Source organism: Chaetura pelagica, unplaced genomic scaffold (assembly GCF_000747805.2).
Source record: "Chaetura pelagica isolate M959 unplaced genomic scaffold, ChaPel_1.0 scaffold39, whole genome shotgun sequence".
In the NCBI taxonomy this organism is placed as follows: Eukaryota; Metazoa; Chordata; class Aves; order Apodiformes; family Apodidae; genus Chaetura; species Chaetura pelagica.
In genome coordinates, this window is record NW_009954614.1 from 2,731,113 (window position 1) to 2,752,701 (window position 21,589).

At 37.7% G+C, this 21,589-nt stretch overlaps 1 protein-coding gene across 1 annotated transcript in view; it reads right to left on the minus strand.

The window, feature by feature from the left end:
- Positions 1–8,206: 8,206 nt before the first annotated feature.
- The window catches only part of CADM2 (cell adhesion molecule 2), a gene marked incomplete at its 5' end in the record, with an annotated part of 191,978 nt that continues 178,595 nt past the window's right edge, over positions 8,207–21,589 (minus strand). Inside the window, 3 exons of the mRNA XM_010005524.1 lie at positions 8,207–9,017; positions 9,051–10,459; positions 12,052–12,177. Coding sequence (XP_010003826.1) covers positions 10,341–10,459; positions 12,052–12,177 — 245 coding nt within the window. The remainder of the gene's footprint in view (positions 9,018–9,050; positions 10,460–12,051; positions 12,178–21,589) is intronic.

Sequence of the window (21,589 nt, forward strand, 5' to 3'; positions counted from 1 at the left end):
TACAGGGACAATCTTCTAAAAATGGACCACTGAATCTCACAGGAAGAAGGGGCCACCACAAACTGCATTGGTTTCTTCTCCAAGTACAAAGTGCTTTTTTTTAATCTAAACTTCTTACATAAGCATAGGGGAAATACAAAAATAGATAAATGAATAAATAAATAAACCTCAACGCTTCATTGCACACACACTTCTCCACGGGGAGTGAATGAGAAAGTAAATATGACAGGTCTTAGTCATGTTGCTTACTGCTGTTCTGGAGGGTAATCTCATGCTATGTTAGTGAGTGCAATAAAATGATGTACTTCAACTGGATCACATCATGGTACATGCACTTTTGTCTCTGAGGTTACTATTAGATGCTCCAGAAAGAGAGAAAATGCACTGGAAAAATTACAGAATTATATGAAATACTGTATTTGTCCTGAGACAGAGCTGGCTAATGCTCTCATACAGAACTAAAAGCCCTTGAAAAAGGTTTTTTTTCCATTTCAATTACTTGTACTTTCTATCCAACATCATCTATCAAGGTCCAAATTTTGATATACTTCTTTCTTTTTCTTTTTCTTTTCTTTGTATCTTACAAATTCCCACATCTCTATAAGTTCAATCAACTCAAAGCCTGTTTGACAGGTGTTGGCATCAATGTTTTGAAGAATGTTTCCTGCTGTTCAGCAGCTCTGTGATTCTGCTTGTTGGACCAGTTCATTTTTGCACCTCTTATAGCTGGACATGTACAACTGCATAAAAAATGAAGAGTAAGAGGTCCCCCTTTGGTCCTACACCTAGACAAGGACAAACCCCTCTTCAACCGTCCTGACACATGCACAGCTTTGCCTTCTCTCTCCCTCTTTCAGCCAGCCAGCTGCCACAATCCAGAGGATGTACTCCCCCCGCAACACACCAAGCAGGGATGGTTGCTATTCTTACCAGCTGAAATTAGTGCTAATTTCCTGTAAGTTGCCACAGAATAAAGAAGAGGCCTCTTTCTGAAAAATCTTTCCGGCTTTCTTAAAAACACTCTCTGTCTTCTTTTCTTCCTGTGTGCAGCTTGCAGAATCAATAAGGCCCTAGCCTCTTAGCCTTGAGCAGCAAAGAAGCTATTGCTACAAACTCAGCAGGAGCAAGAGCTAGAGGAAGTAAGTAGCCCAGAGCTAATCAAAAGTGCCCTCCCATGGCTCAGGATGTTACCAAGTCCTTAAAGCAGAAGGTAATGTAGTAAGACTCTTTTTTCAAGAAAGGACTCCTCTTCATTATCCCCGTTTGATTAGCTCTAAATTTTACTAATAGCACTTACCTTTACCTTACACTTAGTGGCAGCTTGGCCAAATGTTGCTCTATAATGCTGCTTTTGAAAATGTGTGTGTATCTTCATGTAGGTGTCTGGTGACAAAATGGGTAACTAGATTCTCACATTGGTATAGAAGGCAGTGGCCGTGTGGTAGAGAGACTCTGTATTCAATGAAACTATTCTCATTATTCAATGAAATTGCCAGCAGCCTTTACAATTTAAAATAAATCAGTTTGGTTTTATTTTTTTTTTTCCCTTACAGTATTCCTACTGCAAAAACCCCTAAACCAAATTAAAGCAAACAAAACAAAGCAAACCAAAATCCTAGACAACTGCAAGTTTGGAGCAGAGCATGTGTTTTCTTGGCTACTGATGAAAGAGCTCCTGTACATAGATTTAAAAAAGAATCATGTGAGTGACATACCAGGACAGGGTGATCACTGTAAGAATCTGCCTCAGCCAGGGAAAGGCACAGAGCAAAGTGGCTGATGAAGGAAAACAGGACAGTACTGAAAGAATTGCAGCCTGAATGTAGAAAACTATATATCTAGTTGGTGGATTGTGTCATTTGTTGGGCTGTGCCATTTTCCTTGTGTACACAGTACACTTTCAGCATACTTTGCCCTAAATCATGAGCATATGACTTGGAGGATCTGGTGGAATTCTGCAACATTGCTGTATTAGAAAAATATGTTGTTGCACATTAAAATTGTTTAAGGGGACCTATTTTGGCTTAGTGAAAGGGAGTACTAAAGAGAAGAACAAAGATGCTGAATGCAATGGGGCTGTACATTTGTTGAATGTGTGCTTACTTTAGGTCATAAGAAAGCTCTGCCATCAGAGATGCACAACAGCACTGGGGTTCCAAACTCTGTGTCTCTCTCTGAATCTGGGACTTGTTTCTTTTTCATAAACATGAATCCTCTCAGAATTTCATCTTCCCTGTGACATTTGTCTCTCTTCCTTTGAGACCAGTGACCTTCATGCCCTTTATAATATCAGCACAAGCATGGTAAGAGGTACAGAAAACCTTGCATGAATTCCCTAGCTCTTTTAAGAGGGCTAAGCCACCATTTAAGTTCCACAGGCTTAAGTGCTTTTTCAGCACTTGACCTCTTCATGAATTTCTCCTACACTGAGGACAGCATCCAAGAGTTGTTACTTTGTCAGTCAGAAGAAACTATAAAGCAATACACAGTAAATAGTATATAAAAATCAAATAAAATAATAACATTTATAATTATCAGTAAAATACCAGTGTCCCACAGATTGTTTTCTTGGATAACAGTTTAAAAGCTCAGAATTAATATTTAGAGAAGTATAGGATTGTAATGCTTCTACTAGAAACTGCAAAATCTGCTTAATGAACAGTCTGTGAACAGCCACTGGTCTAAATCAACTTCATTGCCAAACTGGCAAGAACCAGGTTATATATTAAATGAACAGACAATTCAGAAATGTCCAACAGATAACTAAAATTGAAATTTTATTTTTTCAATAATATTCATCAGACATTTTTCTGACAAGACTTTTCTGAAAGATGAAGTGCAAATGGGAACCCTGTAAGAATGTTTAGAAGAATTGTACATGACATTTTTTAAGCGCCACTAAGTACACATTGAATACTTTGTAAGTATATAGGCATAGCAACATGCAAGTGTCATGTACCTAACATTACAATATGCATTTTGTCTGCTTAAAGTTATTAGTTATGTAATTAAAGTAAATGTGTCTCTTCATCAGTGCAATATGTTTAATTCCATGGATTTTGTTTACAGGTTAGTGGCTCCATTTCTCAACCATTCAAATATCTCTCCCAAGGCCTTAAATTGTCAGTGTAAGAGCAGAGTATGCTGAAGTTCCTGGGAGAATACACTTACAATGACTCTGAATGGATTTAGTTGTTACAGTCATTTCACAAATTATGCTGTATTAGTTATTCTAGGAAACTTCCTCCTGAACTGAAGTTTTTAGGTAGTTAGAATATATCTAGGCTAAAAGTAAGTGATGCACAAGGAAGCCGTAATTCTTTTGGGTCTTTATAATTCTGTTGGAAAAGAGCTAAATAGCAACTCAAACGTGCATTAAGGACGTGAGCCTTGTTCTTTTGAAATCAATAGGTGTACTGTACCCAACTTTTATGGGAGCAGGACATCTATGAATCCAGTAATTCACGAGTTTGCTGTCTTAACTCACTGTTTAGGCAGATGATTGTAGCTCACATTTGCATATTTCTATGGAAGCTATATAGGATTATAAGCAAATCTGCTTTCACTGAAATAGGACAACATGTGCAACTGCATATTTGCTAACATTAATCAATATGCATAGAAAGGAGAGAAAGAGGAAGTGATAAAGAATTCAGTCCAGCAATTAAAGATTTTCCTCTTCTTCATAACAACATAAACAGTTGATGATGATCATTATTATTTTCTTTACAAGTTATTACTCTAAACTCCCTCCTTTTGAACTTATTATGAAAACCCTTCAGTGATTGTAGAGTAAGACTAAGGAAACGAGTATGTTTAGAAGAAAATAGCTTCAATGATTTTCAGCACTATGCATAAAGGCAGGGTAAGGCTGTCTGTAGTTTGTGCTGATATGCAAGATCAGAGCTCACACATGAAACACTGCTGGCTTGACCTGAACACAGGAGAAATGCTTAAGTGCTGACCTCAACAGGCTTTGCACCTAAAATCTTAAAAAAAAAATAAATAAAAAAATAAATAAAAAATTAATAAAAATCATTGAACTTTTCTTTAACAGTAACACAGACTGCTCCTTTTAGAGGAGAACCTTTTTTTCCCCCTACCTCTATTCCAAATTGACTGCTTTTAGCCCAGCAGAAAATAAATTATTTAACACACAGAACATAGAGGGCATATTTATAGTAAACACAGAAGCAATGGAGGATTTTTTTTTATTATTTTTTTTTTTTTTTCTGTCTACTGAGAGGCTCTGGAAGCTCCTAGTACCATGGAGTCCTCATATTGGCTCCGCACCATCTCCATCTGGTTGTGAGTACATTAAACGTTGCTGAACAAAATGAATGTGGCTTGGCAACAAGATGATTCCTAGATGCTGGAAGAATTCCCTTAAGGGCTGCTGGAAGCGCACAAAGCTTGGAGCATCCCAAGAATGTGAAGTGATACAGAAGTGTGCTGTTAAACCATGTTTATACCCTTATTTCCTCCTGAGTTAAAACAAGTGCAGAGTGCTGGATTGGATTCATCGATAACAAGAAGGAATTTTACTAGCTTCTGTTAATGCCAAGTAGACAACTCCCATTTGCTGTAGAGGTACTAGGTCCACTCTGAAAAACCATGTAGGAAGTCCCACTCTTGGTAAGAGTTTCTACTCTGCTCTGTTGACATCAAAGGCTGCTGTATCCATTTAATTTTCTCTTGTTTGCAATAGTCCTTCCCTGTCCTCCATCAAGTGTTTTTAATGTAAACATGCCCTGGCAACATTATGTCTAAATAAGTAAGAGACATGTCGGAATATCTCAATACTATTGGTATTGCATATTTAGTTCAAAAGCTTGCATGTGCTTTTAAAAGTGTCACTTCAAACTTGCATGCCTTATTGGAAAGAACTGTGATGCAATTGGATTGCACATTGTTATCTACTGATGACTAAATATTGATGTGATATAGCAGTTTATTTTTAAGATGTTTGGGATGAATCCCCAGCCAGTGTAAATTGGCCCACATTTAAGGCAACAGAATGAAGCTGATTTATACCAGCTGAGGCTGTGTCCTTATGCCCTTACGCCCTGCTAAAATCTCAAACTAGCCCAAAACTAGTAAAGAACAGGGCAAGAATTATGAACCCAGGAAATTTTTTTTTCTATTTTTAACAGAAAAACAAGAAGAATAGTGACCTCATTTCAAGACGACACCAAGTATTCAGTAGTATTTTAAAATGTATACAAATATCTCATAGCTAGCATTTAGAATAAGAGGTAGATGTCATATTCTAGGAATAGTATTGTGTGGAATTATCCTAATGGTGGTTGTTAAATACATCTATTTGCCTGACACACGGGATACAAAGGAGGGTTATAGCAATGGCAACCACAAAAAGGCTTACAATATTCTTTTCTTCTTTTGCTATTCTATGTTAACTGTCTTTCAGTGCATTCTTTCTGGAAGGGTGTGATGGAAAATTGGTGAGAAGTAAAAAGATCAGTAATATAAAACTTTACATTTACAAAACATTAGCTTTATCATTAAAGGCATCGTCTATACTTTGATGGAAGCATTTTGTACTTACAATTTAAGATTACCTGGCATTACAGAGCAAGTGGTGGAAATTCCAGGTGAGGTGATTCAGCAAAATAGGGGTCAGAAGAATGCAGCTCACTCACTTTCTCTGTTGTTCATGCTGAAAATACCAGGGCATATGGCAGCATATTTCAGCATCTTAACATACTAGGCTCCCTTGAGGACAGGGGAAAAAAACAAACCAAAAACCAAAAAAACAGGAAACTTGTGCTGTTGAGCCAGAATTTTTTTTTGATTACAGAACAGTGTTGCCAAACACACAGAGTGCTGGCAGCAAAGCCATTAGTGGAGTCAGTGTCTTTCTTTACTTAAAGGTGTATCAGCGATATTTAATGAGCCTCAAAGAAATGGAAAGCAAAGCTAATGAGAATGAGCACTAGTATAAGGAGTCTTATAAATTAGTTTTCATTGCAAGTAGAGGAATTACACATATTGCATTAGGATATCCACTGCTTGTATATGTACCTTCCAGTATTATCTTGTGACTCATAGGGGTCATTCCCCTGTTCAAAATAATCAAAATGCATATTATAATTACATGTTTTTTCCAATATCCATACACAGCAAGTACAAGATACTTACATGTAAGTACACTGTATTTACCTATATTTTTGCATAGTTTTTAGTGTGTACTTTGTGCCACTTAATAAAAAGCATTACTCGTATTGTTGTTTGCTTTTCTCTGTTAGACAGCTTATTCAATTAAAGTTGAAGTAGCTGGATTTTTGGTATGTTCATCACAGATGATTACCATTTCCTAGGAGTGTAGAGATTAGACACTTGGAAAAGTCTGGATAAGCACTGGGGAAAGCTGCACGATGAACATGAAGTTTTATATCACCTCCTTAATTAAGGAATGCAATATCAGATTTATGGTGCTAATTTAATACACTTACCTTTAATTTTAATGGATTTGTAAAGGTAAGAACTTCATTTTCCTTTCTGGTAACACTTTACAATAAGTGGCACTAAATTACACTATAACTGTGATGTTACAAGGGAATTACATGTAACTACACTGTAACTGTTGAAATAGCTACTGTACATGTGCGTACATGGTAACTTCAGTGCTGTTACAATAATGAATTACATAATTACAGATGATTCTGTCCTTTCTTTTCATTGAAATACTTATATATATATATTATACTGTAATGAAAATGCGTAAGATGTTAATTTTCATGTCTTATTTAGAAAAGTTGGTTTTCTTCACATATTCCTTTTTAGAGGGAGTCTCAGTGCAAGATGAACCATCCTTAAGTAACAAGGAAACTTTTTCCACTTTTTCCACTGTTCTAGCGTAAATTCTGAGCCTAAAGTTAAACATCAAGTTCCTTAAACTGTTGCTTGTTTTGTCAGATGACAGTAAAAGAGTGGGAGGATGCACCCCTTGTCTTCTGATGCACCACATTCTTGTTCAAATCATGAGAATGTCCTTGAAGCATTAAAATAATAATAATTAAAAAAAACCTACATCAAAGTTTTAAAATAATCAGCAATCAACACTGTAAACAGTACACTGGAAGAAACTAGCTACCTGGTCTTGAGAAAACTACTCTGCGAGTGTGTGTGTGGGAGGATGTCACACACATTGTAGTGAGGGTGGTTCCCATTCAGAGCCTCAATTTTACACGTCACACCATAATCGAAGTGGTATTTCAGAATGGGATCATGGATGAAGGGAGTGGACAACTAGCTTTTAGCCTACAGGCTGTCATTAGTGTTGACCATGGTTCTGCTCTCAAAAAAAGAAAAAAAAAAAGGATGCCTCTTTATACCTAGGGTAGAAACTTAAACCCATAAAAACCAGACAGGCCTGCAAAGTGCTATCCAGGTAGAACGCTTGGTGTGAGTTTTTTCACACCTGCTTTGCACAGATACAAACAATATCACCAGGTGCAAGATAATGTAAGATTAACTTCATTAAAAACAAGCATATGTGAGAAGTTGTAATTGAAAACCAATTAAATAACCTATGTTTACAGTACAACTTATATCTCTTTTTGCAAAGTTTAAACACTCTGTGTCACTGGAGAAAATGGTTTGAAATGTTTAGCCCAAGGGCAATCCTGCTTTCAAAGGTCCTAACTGGACTTGCTTTGACAAAGGTTCAAGTAACAACCCTGTTCTTCAAACAAGCCAGAGTTAGGAAGAATGGAAAAAAAGCATAAACACCATGCTGGTGGGGAATTCCACTTGAGCAAATAAGGTTCTTGTCCAGGGAAGCACTTTTTTTTTAAGCGTATGAAAAGTGCCTTACAGTCCAATAGAACTTCTCCCACATCTGAAGATGTGCGTGTGCTTAAATGATTAACTGAACTGGGCCCCCAGATCCTAAAAGAAAACCTTGTCATATGTGATACTGTTCTGCAGCTGATGTAACTTGTTGTGACAAGAACCCATATTTTTGGTATTAAATTGAATGACTTCCTTTGCCAGCCTTTTTACATGTGTATGTTTTGAAAGACATGAATATCTTGTAAACCTATACTAGTTTTCAATGTGTCTAGTAGCACCTACCTGGTTCTCTCAATCTACCATATTATATTAACATATTATTGCATTTTTCCACAGATGGGTATGGAGTGAACTGTGAAAACAAGCATGCAATCACATCAATGCAGACTTATTTCTTTAAAATGTCATACTGTATATGATTTATTATGTTAACACTCAACCACATCATATTATTTATGTCTGTATATTTTGAAAAAAAGTGCTGCTTTGATTGACGTCACCTTTTTTTCTTAGAAATAAACAAGATAAATGTTTCAACAAAAAGAATTAAAATACTCTAGTATTGTCCTTAAAAGGTTTATACTCTTCTGATAAATAATCTGACACAGCACCTTTATCTTCCATTTTACCATACTACATGATGTCATATTCCAAACTCTCCCTTCCCCACACAAAAATAAAATCCCAGGAGAAAGTCCTTTACAGCAGACCATCATGCTTTTCAGCTTCACAAATACAGCAACAAGAGAGAAATACCTTTTTATCAAAGGTGCAGAACTTTGGAGCAAGACAAGCTCCAGCTAGACTAACTTGCATTCTCCAGTGTAGAATCATTTCCAAGAGCTGTTATAGCAACCTTTTTATTTCATTGGAAGAGGAAATAAGCCAATGGGCTTACAGTGTTTTGTTGTCATATTTAAGAGCATGTGATTTTTTAGCTGTCAATTACACAAAAAAATAAAATAAAAATCAGAAATAATCCAAACAGAGGCTTTCACTGTGGAGCTAAAAGCATGGCAGGAATTCTCTATCATTCACGGTGACATGTTTGTACCTCACAAAATGCATAGACAGGAATTTAATATAAAGAATTAGTCCATTTACTGTATACACAAAACATATATCCTTTCTTTTAACACTTCTATTTTTTCTTTTTTTTCTTTTTCTTTTTTTTCTCTTTTTTTTTTTCTTCTTTTTTTTTTCTCTTTTTTTTTTTTTTTTTTTTTTTTTCAAACCACAAACCAACACAGAGAAGCAGCTCTGGAACTGCCAAATTAAAAACTGATAATTTTAGCAACTCAATACTATTTTTTAAGGATAGTAATCAAATGTGGTTGGAATTTAAAACCTGAGGCTGTGCACTGGTTGTTAGCTTAAAACTACCTTTCCATATAACATTGTGCTTCCATTGTATAACAAAGAAAAAATTAACAAGAACTAGAAAAGTTTGCTGCTGAACAGTGCTAGGACATACAGACAAAAAATACTAATACATGTTATCTACTCAGAATATTGATTTGAGTCATATCTAAAGGGATATAATGGACATTAGAAAATGCTTACTTGTGACTGACTTAGCAACTGCCAAAAAGGTAAATATGTATTAAATAATGTTTAATTGTATTTATTATATGCAGTATATACAGATACTAAAATGCCTTGCAGTTGTGCCCCACAAACATTTCAAAATTGAGTAGGCAGGTGAGTTCATATGAAGCAAATAAATTATAAAAACAGAAAATATGCAGAAAGTTCTCCAATCTTTGTGAACCCAAAATGCAGTAATAGGGAGGGAAAAATTTGATCCAAATAAAGCTCTATTATCTAACTTTGAAGAATCTGTATACCTATTCAGCATATTTTTATCACCGCAACATGGCACTGTTGTCAAGGTACCATTTAAAACATAACATAACAAAGCAAAAAAAAATCAGTAGACTGATATTTTTTTCTACCAAATCCAAGCATACAAGAATCTATACTAAAAGGATTTCACTTTGTGTTTTCTAGGTTGTATGTTTCAAAAACAAGTTGCTTTTTGAATTACAGATAGACATGTATAAAACACTCTTTATAAACCTCTAGTCTTAGACTCAACATTTTATGTAAGTAAATTAGGTCCTTACCTAATACTATTTTTTATTAATATGGTTCTATGACATACTAGTAGGGACATGATAAAATAAAACTGAAAAAGAAAAAAAGCTGCATAACACTTAAAAATGTAGAAAACTTGGATTAAGATGATGATTAACATTGTTAAGGCTGTATATTCAAGCACTGTATGTTAAGAGAGCAGTGGATATGAATTTTAGGCAGTAAGAAATGTCCTGCTTTACACATGATACTGTAATTATAGAATAAGGATGTCAACAGCTGATTGTTGGCATAAACTGGCTACTTATAGCAGGTATGTGAGTTAATAAAGATAGCAGAAGATGGCAGAAATTAATTCTGAGAAATGATAGCCAGTTTTCTCCAGCAGTCAGCCTGATAAGTAAAACGCCAAGATTCTAGCTCTGCATCTAAATGAAATACTCTTTTTTCTCCTCTGCATTGACTTGGCTGCCTTCTGCATTGATAATGGCTGTGTCGGCATCAGGGGCATCTTCAGCTCCTTTTGCTTCATTTGTTAAATATGTTCCTATAGGAATCAGTACAACAGAAAAGGAAGAAGAAAAAAAAAGATTAGCATTTTTTTAACTTTACAATGCATTATAGGAAATACATTTCTAACAGTGCTCCACTTGTTTCATGAATGGACCAATATTTTTACAAAATTTTAGTGTACATCATACAGGTATGATCAACTTTCTAACTTGTCTAAGAAGTATTTATAGTATTAATATTCCCAATGCACAGACACAAATTTAAGTACATCCACATTACATTAAGGAAGGAATGTTTTAATAAAAATCCACTTTATCTAACTGCAGTAATATGCAATATGTTTTGCAATTATAGAGTAAGTGATAAAATCTTGGTTGTTTCACAGAATAAGTACCTATAAAAACAAGCCAACTTTGAAGACTTAGATATTCATAAATGCTTATTTTCATAAAATTGGCCAGTGATTGTTTTTGTATTTCTACTTTTTCATTGTCATTTTTATACATTAATTTGAGAGAATTATAGTAATTTTCAAGAATTATAAAATTAAGGTAGTTTTATCAATTGAACCCACTCACATTATACTATCACATATATTTTTATTCTCAGGATATGAATAAAAAGAATTTTGGAAAATATTCAACTTCTCCTTTGTGAAAAGCATTATTTATATTGACATGAGATGTATATGTGTTCATTTAGAAGAGTACAGCAAAAGAGACACTTTCACTGGCTCATTAAAAAAATCTTGGTTTTCTCCTTCACAGTCCAATCAAACTAAAAATACTTTTCTATCAGCGTATGACTGCTATCCATTTGATTATCTTATGTAAAACAAGATGTAATGAGTTAATACCAGCACTAATCCTCTCTTTCAGGTTTGTTTTTGTGGTTTTGGGTTGTTTGTCATTTGCTTTTGTTGTTGTTATTTTGGGGAGGGGGGCTGGAATATGGAATCAATTGAGTTTTAACAACTGGTCTACAAACTACTGAGAAGTTGAATAATGAAAAATTCTTTTGGAATTAAAGGGGTCAAAATAGGATCATAGGGAAGCTCAGTCGGAAGTCACTGTCACCCCATCACTGTCACATCTAATGGCAGGGGGACTGAAAATGAAGGGAATAGAATCCTTAAGATGAAATTTCCAAAGAAAGTGAGGCTTGGCCTAGGGATGAAACCTTTATTCCAGTGAGAGCATTGGTAAGAGAGTCACTGATTTGAAAAGTCACCACCAGCTTATAATAGTATCTTTTAAATACACACTTAACGTATTAGCACATTTTCATTTAAAAAATGAAAACTCCTGTTCACTACATGTGTATATATTCTGCTGGGTTGATACACTATTGAAACGATGAGATTATGTAATCAAATATCTAGAGCCAAGGGCCAATCTTATCTCTCAATCTCACTAAATCACTAACTTATGATATTACCTTGGGCATGGAACTTGATGTCCTATGCCTTAGTCTGCTGGAAAACTGGGAAAAAGTCAAGTACTTCACTCATGAATGGAGCTTTCTTGTCCACTCAGCAGAGGGGGGAAGGCAAAAGGGAACAGCACTCCCAAGTGAAATTATGCCTTGTTTCCAAAAGTGACTGAACGGCCATTAAATCTGTCTTACCTTTATGTCTTGCCAAGTATCGACCGAGGAGAATTATAGAGCATAGCGTTACAAAGACAACTACAGCCACTATTCCTCCTATAAGAGCGTGGTCAGGTCCGGTCTGTCCAGCCAAAGCGTTTGGATCTAGAGGGAGAAACAAAAGCAAAAGTGGTCTTACACAGACAAAAAATTGACAGAAAAGTTCACAATACCGAGTTTTATACCAGTCATCCTGAAAATAGGGCATTCTCCTCTTTAATATTCAGCATGGTTATTCCCACTTCTACTACCAGTATCTTATCAAGAACATAGAGCTTCTTGTATTCCCAGATTGCTAAATCCCTAAGGACATTACAGTTATGAAAAATATTACTCTATTCTTCTTTGGCAGAGGTTATTAAATAGGAAAGGTTTCTGGTTTTGTCCTCATAATTTTACAACTGAAAACCTGGCCATAGCTATTTATAGAAGGAAAAACAGGGATCTGAGAATTGGGGATCAGATAGTATCAGCAGAATAGTGTCTGCATAATACATAATTTATAGAACTGATTCTCAGTGGGGTTCCCATATATATTCTCTTCCTCTCATTCTTATCCTATTGCACCAGAAACACAAAGGCAGATAAAGCACAGCCATGCCAAGTTCCTCTGCACATGGCTGAGTCTGTGTGAATTTGGTCAGATACAGGTATCAGGCAACCTGAAAGATCATAATTCAATTTCAAGCATCAGTTCATGAATTTACTATGAATACTCAATTAATGCCCAACATGAGCAAGCTATAACAAATATAACAATGTATTAGCAGGTGCATTTTACTAACTCTGTGCAAATCACTAGGAATACTGCCAGATTCAAGCTTTCTGTGCTGGTCCTTTGCCTGTTCTGTTGTCTGGTGCTTCACAAAAGTTGCAAAGAGGCAATCATGGGAAGTAGCACTATTTAGGGGCAAGTTATTCTTTGGAGCTTTTGAACAATGAACCAGCAACCTGTGATTGTTAACTGACCTGAAAGATGCAAAATAAAGTAAAAAATCAATCTAAGGATCATGGTAAGATTTGTATTTTAATGAAAATGCCTCTGCTATGAAGTAATAGTAATTCTCTCAGGATGCTATTAGCATGTACTGGATGTTGCAATCAGTCTGCCCTCCCTGCTTCAAGGGCATTTCCCTTGTAGGAGCTGGTTACATTCTACAAATAGGTTTCAAACAACTTCTTCACTTTGCAAAAGGGAAAGGCAAGGAAAATATTTACACGGAAAGAGGGCAAGTCTGTAAAAGATGATAGAAGGGCCCCTGATAATACTGAGGAGGTGTGATTCCATGTTACCACAATTACACTCTGCTGATCAGTATAATTGTATAACACTCAGATGTACAGATGACACCTACATACACACAGCTATACAAAAATATAACATTGTATAGATGAAATAGAAGAATTATGTTTTCCCTTCCTTTTGTAAGCTGACCGGCATACTGAAACCAGACAGGAGCACAGTCTGATACTGCCACTGTTACAGATCCAGTTCTGCTCTTAACAATCAGTGAACCCAGCAGGCATAGCTTCATCCCTTACTGCTGGCTTTATGAGCTTACTCTTCCCTTCTGACTTTGGGGGATCCACCCATAGCACTTCTGTGGACATTATGTCAAATAGTAGGTACTGATCTCAGAAAAGCTAGATATACCTTATAAAGTCAGCACTGCCTGCTCCCTCCTCCATCTCCATGAACCTCCTGGCATGGTGCTACTGTTGGCTGCACTACACTGAGTATGTAGAATCAGTTCAAAGGGACATTGGCTCTGTTTTGGTGATTAAAAGGACCCTGAGCTCTGTGTGCCAACAGCCTTGCAGGGAAAAGCAAGAAGCTCTTGCCTCCCCAAAATAAGAGCTTGGAGCGCTCAGCCATCCTTTCCCATGCCTTCTCAAGGCTCTGATTTCCAAGGGGCAAGGAGGAGGTGACTGCTCGCTTGAGAAAATGGAAGGTGACAGCTTGCTGCTGGATTGTCAGCCTGCTTGAGCTGTCTAGCAAATTCCTTCTTCTGTAGAGCCTGTAGCAACATTGCCATAAACCTCCTCCCTGCAGCAAAAAGGCAGCACCCATTTGGCCTTTAAGGAGCTGCAATGTCCCCAAGTGCTGCGTGTGACCTGCAGGAGATGCTCTTCCCCAACAATGGGCCAGGAGCAGGATGAACATGTTTTCCCACTAAAAGCTAACTCCTGCTAGTATATGAGCAGTGAAGCTAAAGAATGAAAGGAGATATTTTAAATCAGAATATACTTTCTGATGCAGACTATAATCCAGAGAAGGGTTAGCACAGCACTTTATCTAGGGGCATTTTTTGAAAAGCTAATTGCAGTGTACAGCCGTAGCTCACTACCCAGCTTTACAATGTATCTCCTCTGTGAGCTTTAAAAAACGTTATAGATAAAAATCCTCACAATATACTGAGATGACTATGCCTCTGTGGTTTTGTCCTCAGGTGATTTCCTGTATATAGTCCTCCTCTGATACATACCAGATATGACGGCATGAAGTGACGTAAAGCTAGCATAAATATAAGGTTCCCACCTATACGAGTGGATTAATGAGATTCTACTACTGCCATTGGTTGAAAATTTTAACTTTAAAATTAATTTAGGTATTCATTGGAATGCACAGGTAGTATTGTGTTTCTGCTGTAAACTCTTAACCCTGGTATCAAAAGCAGATCATACTGAAAAGTATAGCTAGACAAGCTTGTCCACGGAAAAACTTGTTCATGACCTATTACCATTAAATTACCATTCAATAACTTTTTTTTTTTTTTTTTTTTGGTTTAAATAAAAAGCAGAGGAAGAGTGGAAGAAAGAAATGGAAGAGAAAGAAATAAAAATCCTCAAAAGTGGCCAGCATTTACTTGAGAAACAAGCATTCTTTCTTCTCAAAATTAAAATCTGTACAACATAAACAACATTCTGAACAGCCTCACAGAAATAATCTCCTCACAGAAGTATAATGTTAGCATTAAATATAAATATGCCTTACATTATGCATAGAGAGTAATGCACTATTCTTTTGCCTCTCATGAAACGACCTAAGCCCCAAGAGTGAATTATAGATTGGGGGCTATCTATCATTGTATAAATAATTACTGTGTCAAAATATGCCTGAACAGTGTTTGAAAGATAGAAATATATGAATTTGGAAACTATGTAATTTTGTATTTTAGGTACTTAAACAGTGAACATGCATATGTATGTAATCTGGGCATTTGTATTAGCAACTTACATTAAAGATCCATAGAGTGCTAAGTTTGTATTTGTGCACCAACCACTCCACGGTTTTCTTTCCAAAAAAGCAGATTATTTTTAGATTTCAATTATAAGCTTCATAGTCTTTACCAGATAAATCCTATCATGCTACACACATAACTCCAGCAAATGGAATCCTAAGTATGCAGCTGTGCAATAAATACTTACAATCCAGCTGATTCCATTAAAAAAAAAAAAAAAAAGATTACTGTTTTAAATACATACTGTTTTTTACTGCATGAGCACAGGTAGTGGCAGTAGTCATGGCCTGAAACAGTGAAATTAAAATTTTGTAACCACACTAGGTCTTCTTCAAAGATCAGTTATTTTTCTGTTTATTTCATCCTTTGATGAGACTAAGGAAATCTTATACCAAAATGGCACAAAATCTCATAATTATTTTTTGTTTGTTTTTATCTTAAATTCAGGAAGCCCCTTCAAAATACTGAGTGCTGATGCTGTGAAGTCGCACCCATTTCCAGCTTCTGGGATTTGCCAGTTACTGTTTGTTCACAAATGCATAGAAATACAACACTTAAAATGACTAAAATGAAATATATATATATATAAATATAAAATTCATTAATAAGTGGAACATATCAGATAAATTCTAGCCCTATTAAGTAAGTATCTGTGTCCTTTTTATGACCTGCTAAAAAAGTTTAATTGTAGAATATTTTTATATGAAACCACACATCAGTTAAGCAGAGAAATTCTGGGACATTTTTTCATGCTTTTGCATAAAGTATATGCTACTTATTAATCTAATTTTATTTTCTTTCTACATAATTTCCCTTCTTATTTATGCATAGCTGACTTGACTGAGCAGGCTGCAGGGAAGGATCAGATAACCCTTCCCTGAGCAAAGGTAGAACAAGCACATTTGTGAATGCTGAAATTGCATGTTTTGGGAATATATGCTTAGGTAGCCCCCTTTATTGCAGACCATTATTAACAAACATGTGGTTTTAGTTCAGGTGCTAAATTTTTTTATAAAAACCCACAACACTCTGAGCATGAGATGTACCTAGGCTTGAGGCATCCAAAATAAGAATTTGTTTTGATCATTTCTACTTGAAAAAAAATTGAAAATAAAGGTCCTAATTTGCTATGGAGCCTTCAACAGCATTCAGAAAATGAAGATGTATTAAGCAGATGCATTATTCATAAATTACTGTTCCTTAGGCTGGGAAAAGAGCAGGCATGTCCCATTTCTCAGACTACTACTGAAACCACCAGGCTACAGTCACTTTTACTGATTTAATGAATAATCAGTTTCTGAGGTGAAGTAGAAGTGTGCCAGTAAAGGATCCTGGAGCATGGCTCCATGTTACAATTTATGTGGCAGGAAAATCTCTTCAAGTGACTCCTGCTTCTTTCCCCATATTCAGGGACCTGTTATCACCTCCATTACAATTTGCCAATATTTCATACTTTTGCAAATCAATTGTTTGAAGTGCCTGGCTCAAAATCAGATCAGTAAAGCAATGTGCATTTTAGGGTGGGGAAACCCAAATCCCACCTAAGTCAAATAAATTGCTCTGCCATAATGAAGGGCTGTTGAATTGTTGCAGATGTGGGTGGGTTGAAAATAAGTGGTGGGAGCCAGTAAACAATTCTGGAGAAAATCTAGCAAGGAATCACAGATCATGAGACATCTAAATCTGTACTATGTTTTAGTGCCCTAGCCAGAGGAGATGAAAATGAAATAAAACATGGGAAGCAGGTAATGTTGGGTATTATTAAGTCTACCAGTGAGTGTAAGTTAAATTAGAAATATTACAGAATCACAGAATAACAGAATCTTAGGGGTTGGAGGGGACCTCGAAAGATCTTCTAGTCCAACCCTCCTGCCAGAGCAGGGTCACCTACAGCACATTGCACAGGAACGTGTCCAGGCGGGTTTTGAATGTCTCCAGTGAAGGAGATTCCACAACCTCCCTGGGCAGCCTGTTCCAGTGCTCTGTCACTCTCACAGTCAATAATTTTTTTCTGATATTCACCTTGAACCTCCTATGTCCCCGTTTGCACACATTGCCCCTTGTCCTATCACTAGATATCACTGAAAAAAAGCCTGGCTCCGTCCTCCAGACACTCATCCTTAATGTATTTGCAAATATTGATGAGGTCGCCCCTCAGTCTCCTCTTTTCCAAGCTCAAGAGACCCAGATCCCTCAGCCTTTCCTCATAAGGGAGATGTTCCACTCCCTTCATCATCTCTGTGGCTCTGTGCTGGACTCTTTCAAGCAGTTCCCTGTCCTTCTTGAACAGAGAAGCCCAGAACTGGACACAATATTCCAGATGCAGACTCACCAAGGCAGAATAGAGGGGGAGGAGAACCTCCCTTGACCTACTAACCACGTCCTTTCTAATGCACCCCAGGATGCCATTGGCCTTCTTAGCCACAAGGGCACATTGCTGGCTCATGGTCATCCTCCTATCTACCAGGACCCCCAGATCCCTTTCTCCTACACTGCTCTTCAGCAGGTCAGCCCCAAACCTGTACTGGCACATAGGGTTGTTCTTCCCCAGATGCAAGACTCTACACTTGCCTTTGTTGAATTTCATCAAGTTTCTCCCCACCCAACTCTCCAGCATGTCCAGGTCTTGCTGAATGGCAGGACAGCCTTCTGGTGTGTCAGCCACACCCCCTAGTTTAGTGTCATCAGCAAACTTGCTGAGGGAACACTCTGTTCCCTCATCCAGGTTGTTGATGAAATTATTGAATAGTACCTGTCCCAGTAATGACCCCTGAGGGACTCAACTAGTTACAGACCTCCTACTGGATTCTGTCCCATTGACCACAACTCTCTGACTTCTTCCTTTCAACCATGATCCACCATGATCCACCTCATTACCTGATTACCAAACCCATACTTGATCAACTTATCTACAAGGATGCTGCAGGAGACAGTGTCAAATGCTTTACTGAAATCAAGACAAACCACATCTACTGCTCTACCTTCATCTATCCACCTAGTAATTTCCTCATAGAAGGCTATAAGGTTGGTCAAACATGACTATCCCTTGGTAAAACCATGTTGACTGCTCTTAATGACCCCCTCATCCTTGATATGCCTAGAGATAGTGACAAGTTGTTCCATCACCTTTCCAGGGATGGAAGTGAGGCTGACCGGTCTATACTTACCCAGGTCCTCCTTCTTGCCCTTCTTGTAGACTGGAGTGACATTTGCTTTCCTCCAGTCCTCAGGCACCTATCCTGTTGCCCATGACTTACCAAAGATGATGGAGAGTGGCCTAGCAATGACCTCTGCCAGTTCCCTCAGCACCCACGGGTGCATTCCATCTGAACCCGTTGATTTATGGATGTCCAGATTGTTTAACTGATCCCTAACCCAATCCTCATCTACCAAAGTAAACTCCTCCTTTAGTCTGACTTCTTCTGGGACTCTAGAGGAGAGTCTGCAGGAGTAAAGACAGAGGCAAAGAAGGCGTTAAGCACCTCTGCCTTCTTTATATCCTCTGTCACCAGGGTACCCACCTCATTCAGCAGTGGGGTTATGTTGCCTCCAGTGTTAGTTCTATCTGCAATATATTTGAAGAAGCCTTTTCTATTGTCTTTGACCTCACTAGCAAGGTTTAGGTCCAAGGAGGCCTTAGCTTTCCTTATTGCCTCCCTATATCCTCTGACAACAGTCCTATATTTCTCCCAAGTGGCCAGCCCCTCCTTCCATGACCCATAGATTCTCTTTCTCCATTTGAATTTGCCCAGCAGTTCCTTGTTTAACCATGTGGGTCTCCTGGTTCCCTTACTTGATTTCCTACCCATTGGCATGCTCTGATCCTGAGCTTGGGAGAAGTGGTCCTTGAATGTTGACCAACTATTTTGAGCCCCTTTACCACCCAGTACCCTTTCCCATGAGACTTCCTTTAACAATTGATTGAAGAGGCCAAAGTTAGTTCTGGTCCTGCTGGGTATTCTGTTCCTCCCACACAGGATCCTGAACTCCACCATCTCGTGATCACTGCAGCCAAGGCTGCCATTGACTGTCACCACTTCAACCAGACTCTCCTTGTTGGTGAGCACAAGATCCAGCAGCGCTCTTCTCCTAGTTGGTTTTTCCACCGTTTGCATTAAGAAGTTATCATTGATGCATTGGAGGAACCTCCTAGACTGTAAATGGCTGGCTTTGTAAGTCTTCCAGCAAATATCTGTGCAGTTAAAATACCCCATGAGGACCAAGGCCTGTAGTTGCAAGTCTTCTTTCAGCTGCCTGTAGAAAGCCTCATTAACTTCTCCGTCCTGATCAGGGGGTCTGTAATAGACCCCCACAGCTGTATCACCCACACCAGCCTGCCCCTTAATTTGTACCCACAGACTTTCCACTTGTTCCTCATCGGCCCCTGGACAGAACTCAGTACATTCTAGTTGCTCTCTCACATAAAGAGCAACTCCACCACCTCGTTTCACTGACCTGTCTTTCCTAAAAATGACACAGCCATCCATGACCCATTCCATTCATGGGAGCTGTCCCACCATGTCTCTGTAATTGCCACCAGATCATAACCCTTAGACTGCACACAGACTTCTAACTCCTCCTGTTTATTCCCCATGCTGCATGCATTGTTGTACAGGCATTTCAGGGAGCAAGCTAAGCACACTGGTGGCACCAGAATACCCATTTAAATATCTATTTATTTATTTATTTATTTGTTCATTTTAGCTTAACTTCCTCAGGAGAGATAGCTTGTGTGATCATGCTATGATTATGCTAAAGGTTACTTTTGTTCTATAACTAGTCTGAGAGAACAGGTTGCTGCAGGACCTCAGACCTTATTATAAATCAGAGAACCTATAGGAAGGATGCTTTTAGAAAAACCCTAAGAGACAAAAGCTGCAGTCAAAATCTGTGCCCAAAAATCAATTTTTCATTAGAGGTTTCTCTCTGTTGCAAGTACTTTGGCGTCAAATACGGCACAGGTCCTGTTTGAAGCTTTCTCACATGGTTAGGTAACATTTAAATCTTGTGAGCCCTTCCCACCACACCTTTTCTTTCTCATCCCCATACCTACTCCTCCTGCTCTTGTCTCATAACAGCTCAAATTGCGGTATTTTTGTAATTCATTTAAACAGGCAGTCAACCATGAGGCACAATGTCATTAGAATCATAGAATCATTAAGGTTGGAAGGGACCTTAAAGATCATTAAGTTCCAACTCCCCTGCCATAAGCAGGGAACCCTACCACTAGATCAGGTTGCACAAAACCTCATACAACCTGGCCTTCAAAACCTCCAGGGATGGGGCATCAACAAGCTCCCTGGGCAACCCATTCCAGTTCTTCACCACCCTTATAGTGAAGAATTTCTTCCTAATATCTAACCTAAATCTCCTCTCTCTCAGTTTAAAACCATTATCCCTTGTCCTATCACTGTTTGATAGGACATTTCTCTGATGAAAAGCCCCTCTCCAGCTTTTCTGTAGGCCCCTTTCAAGTACTGGAAGGTAGCTATAAGATCTCCCTGGAGCCTTCTCTTCTCTTCTTAGAAACCAGAGATTTCTTTCTGCAGCTTATGGAACAAACTTGTTTTTTAAAATGTATTTAGACAATATTGTTTGCCAGATTGAACCAGAAAGTCTATATAATTTTTAACTGTCCTACAAATGTAAGCTTTGGCAACACCTCTCCCCACATCCTAACCTCAATGGAAAAAAGACTAAAACAGCAATTTACTCACAATATGGTTAGGAGGTAGCACTTGAGTGACAGCAGATAAGGTATTTGCTTTAGGAAAGTGGCAGCAGTGCTGTCTGTGTTAAATGCTGGTAAGTAGAATTTATCCATTTTAGCATCTTAAATTGGGCATCCCAGAGTTCAATTTTCCTTACCTGGCCTGGAATGCTGAAACAGGTACTTTTAAACTCATTTAGTATTATACTGCAAACTACTAAAATACATGTATGTGAAACTTGTGAACTTATTGTTAAGGGGGAAAAGAAAGTTTCTGCACCTTCATTTTAATTGCAAAGAGTAGCCGCCCAAAGCGGTTGGTTGTGAAATTCCTTGAAAATGTGTTTTGTTATTAATTAATTCTGAACTTAAAATATGTGACAAGCTTCTTTTTCCTTCAGAGCCTGAAGCAAAGAAGAACAAAACAATGTACTAATATACAGCATATATAAACTGCTATTTTAATAGTTGAACATTATCAACCATAGAGAAGATGGGCAGAATAACAGTTTACTTGTAAACCTTCAAAGGAATTGATAACCTTTTCTTCCTGTGTTATCCTGTG